At 30.5% G+C, this 7,126-nt stretch overlaps 1 protein-coding gene across 1 annotated transcript in view; it reads right to left on the bottom strand.

The window, feature by feature from the left end:
* Nucleotides 1-1,868: 1,868 nt before the first annotated feature.
* Nucleotides 1,869-7,126, bottom strand: part of LOC111616870 (sushi, von Willebrand factor type A, EGF and pentraxin domain-containing protein 1-like) — a 184,934-nt gene continuing 179,676 nt past the window's right edge. The window contains exons 32-34 of the mRNA XM_023358224.1: nucleotides 6,238-6,398; nucleotides 5,330-5,514; nucleotides 1,869-2,212 (exon numbers count right to left, since the gene is read on the bottom strand). Coding sequence (XP_023213992.1) covers nucleotides 2,025-2,212; nucleotides 5,330-5,514; nucleotides 6,238-6,398 — 534 coding nt within the window. The 3' untranslated portion in view covers nucleotides 1,869-2,024. The remainder of the gene's footprint in view (nucleotides 2,213-5,329; nucleotides 5,515-6,237; nucleotides 6,399-7,126) is intronic.

Raw genomic sequence — 7,126 nt, 5'->3', positions numbered from 1 at the left:
AAATATGTATAGAACGATCTCGCTCATTTGTTTCGATACCACATAATGACGTGTCCCGCAGGCAATAATTGTTCCCCTTCTATAAAATTTCTCGATTATCAGCTATTAGCAGCATATATCACATAGTTCATATTTAAATTTTTTTTTAAATTCTCGTTTATACGTTTTTCAAATAATCTTAAGAATGTTTCATTACCGCATTCCATTTGAGAACGCTGTAACCTGAGGAAAATCTCCTGTGTAGATCGAAAACGTTTGTGTTTGCATTAAAATCTTCTGGAATTGTACTTTTAAGGTTCAGAGATGTGCTGTTTTTATGATATATATCATTATATCGGACAGAAATATATGATTAATTTTACATTACTAGTTACCAACGACCCAGATAAAGTAGCCATTTTGTAAAAATGCAGCGTAGACAACGAAAGCTCGATAGAAAGGGGCGCGAGAGGGGAATCCCCGCGTTAAAGTTTATTTTATCACTTGCAACGAATAAATCAGTTCGGCCTAGGACAAACTAGTTTAGCCTAAAGTATTTAGGCCAAACTAGATTGTCCTAGGCTAAACTAGTTTATCCTGACACGCGTAGGACAAACTAGTTTGGCCTAGGAAAAACTAGTTTGGCCTGAAATCGGGTTTGGCCGGTAACATATATAATCTTTTGCTTATTTCACAATATCCAACTATTATAATATCCAGGAAGTATAGACTTAATTACATGTACATTTCAGAAACGAGCAATTTTTTACATTATTGTCTTTTGACTGTATCTGCATCACTTACTGCGTTGCAGTTTTGTACTGATTTGCATATTACAGAGATATTACCACTCATAATATCTCTGTAATATGCAAATCAGTACAAAACTGTAATGTAAAAAATTGCTCGTTTCTGAAATATACATGTATATTAACAAAGAAGAAGAAGAAGAAGAAGAAGAAGAAGAAGAAGAAATGTACATGTAATTAAGTCTATACTTCCTGGATATTATAATAATTGGATATTGTGAAATAAGCAAAAGATTATGTATATCAGATTCTAATGTAAAAGGAATTACTCTACTTACTGTGAGATAAGTTGTATGTGTCGATTGGGTAAAGACTTTGTATGCATAACGGATTGAACATGGATATGGTAAGAACTATACCTTGTTTTAATTCAGTTTTGTTAGATATCTTTTAAATATTGTATCATTTAGTTGACTGATGAGGGGCTTTATACCCGAAACGTGCAAATGACACGTATCAACTAAAAGGAAATGAAAATAAAGACAAGTGTTTATTTAAAACTCAAAATTTTTTTTCTAAAAGGGGGCGGTAGGCCAAAAAAGGTTGGAAACGTATAGTTTAGATCAGTGTTTCTCAACGGGGGCGATATCGCCCCCACGTGGGCGTTTTTCCATGTCGAGGGAGCGATTAGTAACAATTTATATTTTGGGGGGCGAAAAACAATTTTCTGGGCGATATAGTAAAACATTATATTAAGAATAATTAGATATTTTATTTGTTATATCGTACAATAATTAAACAAATAACATTATACTAGTCACTAGTCTATTCGATGCAGTACGAATTTGGCGTTAGCCTTGGCCCTCGGCATCGGAATTTTGAAGTGAAGGGGGCGATACTATGTTGAAGGGGGCGACGATTCGTTAGAGGTTGAGAAACACTGGTTTAGATTATTATTAGGTACTGTATTAGTATTAATCAATGTGATGCCGTTGAATATTCTTTAAAAGAAATAAATATGATTCGCACTAAAGAAAAAATGATTGATTAAATACTAAAAAGTATGAAAAAACTCATTATTAATACGTACTTTTCAATTATCAATTTCGAAAGAATGTTTTAACAGATTTTGTACTAAAATTTAAGTTTAAAAAATTTAATCGTCAATTCACTAACAATATTTTTAACGTTATGTAATAACTCACATTATATCAATATACAACATTTTTTTTTCGTTGACAAATCAATATTTTGATTAAGCAATAAAAATAGTCTTTTCTTCCACTACAGAATATCTCAATTTGGATAGGGACATTCTGTTTTTAATATGCATCTTCCATTGTAAAGGATCTTCCCAGCGGGGCAATAACAACCAGGAACACAGATTTCATTTCTGCATAAACGAGCCATTCCCATCGGATCGCATGTTTCGTGACAGAGAGGACCGCAATCGTCGTAAACCATTCCTCCGTCGCATCTAAAAGCTAAAAATATACACATTTCATATAATTCTCACTGTCGTAAAATACATAACAACATTTTGTTAAAATTATACATACATAATTTGAATATATAAAATATCATAATAATAACGACAAACAGGAATTAGACTCTCGAGAATTATTAAATATGGGCCTGAAAGGAAATTACTGGGCCAAGTCAACAATGCGTTTGTTTAAAGAAATAAATGCAACGATAATTATAAAATCTATTTGTTTCGATTTTTAAGGAAAATATTGTACTTAAAGAAGAAAAAAAAGAAACCAAATATTTGCAGCTTTATTTAATAAATGATCTAATCTCAGAAATGTGTCCATAGTTATATTTTGGATTCTATTTTATTGTTAGAATGCCGAATGCGTTAGATTGGACGATCATAAAACTCTATAGTAGCGCTCTATAGAACTCTATGGTAGAGCTCAGCCACGTGTAATGTTAAAGTGCCAAATTTAAACCGTCAATATCTCCAAGACCAATGAACCGATTTGGATGAAATTTAAAATAATTAGTGTCCACGATGGACATCTGAACTATGGACATCTGAAATTTTGAATAAATTCGTTGAAACGTTTTAGATTTACTCAATAGGCATTTTGTCGCTTTTTTCTCCTACATTTACAACGAGAGAGTATACGACACTAAGCTATCAAAGAATCCAGGAGTCTGCATATGCTTAATAGCTTTTTCGAAAGCTGACCACCTCTTTTGTGGTCCTTTTGAAGATTTCATTTAAAAAAAGACTACTGTATTGAGTGTTTATAAAATAATAGCTTATTTTTTAAATTTTAAATTATTATTGAGCTTCCACGTGACATAACTTTTTTGAGATTACTTTTAATCTCTTATTACAAGTCTAATGATTTAAAAATGAAATATTTATTAAATAATAATCCATTTTACCTTTCCGGCTGTTATGTATATCCTACATAACAAGCAAAAGAAAATATTTGAATCGTGTCAAATTTGACTCTTCGCGTTTTGAGATGTTTTATCTACCACTGTATATAGATACAGATTTTGCCTATACAGATGATAAAATGTATCTCTGTTAGCTTTTTGGTCAATATGCGTGAAATTTATCACACTTATTCCCAGGGACCCAGAGGAAAACATAAACTACGACGAAATGCGGACACTCCAGCCTCCCTTGATTTTCATGCCCCTTATTAACACCTAAACCCTTTCCCGATCTGCACCAGATTTTTTTATACTTATTCTCTGGAACACTAAAAAATTCCTGCAGACTATCACGCAACTGTCAGCTGCATATAGAATTATCATAAAAATGATTATTCAGTTTTCTAATTAATATGCTTTATTGTTATCACCTAATACGTAGCGTGAAAAACGTTCTGTAATTTAATACAGAGTATTTACAGCGAAATTTATTGTAGATGCAACCAGTTTTACAGTCTTTAAAACTTTTTAAAATTATACAGTCTTTATAACTGGTTGCATCTACAATAATTTCGCTGTAAATACTCTGTATTAAATTACAGAACGTTTTTCACGCTACGTATTAGGTGATAACAATAAAGCATATTAATTAGGTGTGATCCTAAGTGCGCAACTCGATTTTCAATTTTATTGTCCTTGTTTATATAACAGAAGGAAAGTATGGCGATCAATCAAAAAATTATCCCCAAGATTTTACAGTTTTGGTCTTGGAACCTTGGTGTGGGCGCACGATTTTCTTTACCCACTTGAAAAGCTTAATAAATCACTTGTTCGCTTTGTCAAAAATTTCTGAAATTTTGCAGAGTGGTTTCACTGGTTTGTATATTAGGAGATTGATACTATTAAATTTTGATGACTAAAGGTTGAGGGGGTGGGGAGATAGAGTTTGTTTGTTTGTGGCAACGCAACACTTGAGCGATCTGCCTTCCGAAAGGTATTTTTAAGGGAAACTGGCCCCTATTTACGCGTTACAGACATGGAGAAAACCCGGAAAACTCTACGTGACCAGCCCGTCTTGGCGAGGCGCGAACCCACGACCGAACTCCCAATGTTCAGGGTATGAAGACCGCTTGGCCACTGGTGAGCCCTGAGGAAGATAGAGGAGGTCTTGTGCATCAAAGCTGGTTCTGGTAGGTGTGCAGTACGTACAGTTGGCGGCCAAATTTCTAGGCTTTAAAAATTTAAAAAATAAAATTCAAATATAATTTAATATTATTTTAATATAGCGGTCGGCAATGAAATAGATTAATGTTTTCATGATGACTGATGATATAGTTGTGCAGTTTATGGATATAAATAACGCCGAAGCATACATGTTAGGTGTTTTGCGTCATAAAACTAAAAGTGCTAGCAACAGGTGATGGGGATTCAACCGATGGACCAGAGATAAATTTATCAGTGGAAATTTCATAATCCACTACGATAGTTTTTTGTTTTAAATTATTTAAAAAGCATAAAAACTTAGAGTTTGTAAACTTTTAAATTTTGCAAACTCCAAGCTTTATTTATGTTAACGTCTTATGATTAAACAGTATGTTAAGTTTAGGAATGTGGAGTTTTCCTATTCTGTTGGCCACACAAACGGAAATGTCACTTAAGTGGTCAAGATAAAAGTGTCCTAAAGTGAAATGACCTCCAAGGTGGAATTTGACTTATAATAAAGTTATTATAAAACTATCTTTTCACAGAAACTATACTGATGTTCCTCCATAATTTTCCTATTTCTTTTTTGTGTTTAAAGTTGCGTTTCTTAGGAGTTATTGCACGAAAACATTCATAAAGTTGTTCCTCAAGAGTTAGAGTTCGAGATTGAATTCGGATTTACCAAGTTAACTGAAGAATCTCAATCAAAAACGAAAATGTTACACTACAACCAAAGTATTTGACAAGTAAATGTTTCACTCCATAGAAAACAAAGTAAAGAAATTTTTATTTAATTAAAATGTATATTATTTTCAGGTTATTTTATTATTGTATCTTATTTGTAGGTGTTTACGTTCAGACATTAAATATCTAAACATAAACGCTTAACACGGTCTCTTATTTTCTTATTTTAACTTGAATTCGCGTAAGAATATGCGAATTTAAATTAACACGGTTTAATACATTATTTAATTTTTAATTTGTAATTTAAATAATCTTACCACACTTTGTTTGAAGGGTCCAATGTTTGATGGAAACATTACTATGGCGACATTCCAATGCGTAATCGGTTATAGAATCACAATAACACGGTTCGTTATAGCTGCAAGAGCAACTGTCCTGTAAGCACATTTTATAATATGGTACGGGATTGACATACTTATGACACTTCCTAAAATTGCTATCTCTGAAATTCAAAAAGTCTTAATTAAAATATTAGCTCGTTTCTATCAGTATTTTATATATTATATAAAATCGTAGATCGTTTCTATCAGTATTTTAAATCCGATTACAGTATTTGTTTTAGTTATGAGAAAACTATTAGGTCTACAGTGAGTTTATACAAGAATACGATTTTTCTTAAATTTCTAGTAAATACATGTGGAATAACGAAATTGAAAAAAAAATTAATTTTAATTATGATTAATTAAAAAAGTAAAGATTTTTTAATTTTATTTGAGATTTTCATTTGATTTTATTTTCAGTTTTTGCTTTGTATCTTAATGGGTGCTTGTTTGTTAATTGGGAGTTAGTAAACTCATGCCCAGTGCATTACTTATATCGGTGTAATAAATAAAATCATTTGTAATTCTTTTTGCCCGAGGGTTCTTTTTATATTTAATATTTTAAAGCTTACTTCTTCGTGGATAAAAGCCGAAAACCCCAAAAAGATTAGATGGCATCAAGAAGACGTTCGTATATCACCTGTTCCTATTTTTGAAAAATTTTTATGTTTTTTAAAAGCACTTTTTAGCGTTTTGGCGGTTAGTAGCCTAAAAAGGAAGGTCGGTCGCCAGGATTGTATTGTCTGAAACACAGAACTAATATAATGGTGATCCCTGTTTAGGCGAACTTTGTCTTTAAAATATTAAAAATAAAATCATATAATTAATATTTCTTTCTTACTTACTTCAGGATATTACATTCCTTTCTGGCTTTCATTAGTCTGTAAGATGAAGTAAATTTACATTTGTTGAATGTAATAACTTGTAGTTTTGAGTCATTTGGTATCTTCGATGGAGGTTTGCGACAGTATTTATGCCCTTCGACTTTCCAACTAAGACCAAATTCCTAATTACATATAATTTTAGTTAATAATTAATATATTTCTAGTTATACAATAATAATAATTATAACTATTGAATAATAATTACTCAATTTATTAACTTTTATGTCTTCGTTAGAATTGCATTAAATATTTTCAATAGCAAATTTTTTAAATTTCATATTACTTTATATATTGCTCTTAAATTTATATATAACATTTAATATTACACATTTTATTTTAATTTTTTGAAGGGCAGAAATAGAATTGGTGATAATATCAGTAATTTACAAGCTATTTGAATAAAGTCTACTGTTGTTATACTCTATGCCTGAAATAAAAAACCTTTTAATGACAATATGAACAACATAAAATATATTTTTAATTACGTGAAATATAATTTTCAAGAAAGTTTTGAGCATTGTTACACTATTCTATACAAAGAATATTATAAAAGCTGCTTACTGTTTACAGTAAGAAATTGATATATTAATATAAAGAAAATTCAAAATTAAACATTTTAAAATATATTTGATATTTATAAGTTGTCGATAAACAGCTTTTTTATTCTAGTTAATGTAGTAACAGTAATAAGACATTACAAACAGATGTGGTCACAAAAATTTAAAAAAATCTAAACTATGTATATATATTATATATATAGTCTATACTTGAAAACTATGTATGTTTGTAGATCTCAGGTTTTCAGGTTTTTTATAATATAATTTTATAAAATTATATTATTATATAATAT

The sequence above is a fragment of the Centruroides sculpturatus genome, unplaced genomic scaffold (assembly GCF_000671375.1).
Source record: "Centruroides sculpturatus isolate CEXI.00-Female unplaced genomic scaffold, Cexi_2.0 scaffold24, whole genome shotgun sequence".
NCBI classification, from domain to species: Eukaryota; Metazoa; Arthropoda; class Arachnida; order Scorpiones; family Buthidae; genus Centruroides; species Centruroides sculpturatus.
Note: the sequence above shows the minus strand (reverse complement) of the source record. Positions and strands in the feature narration are given on the sequence as shown.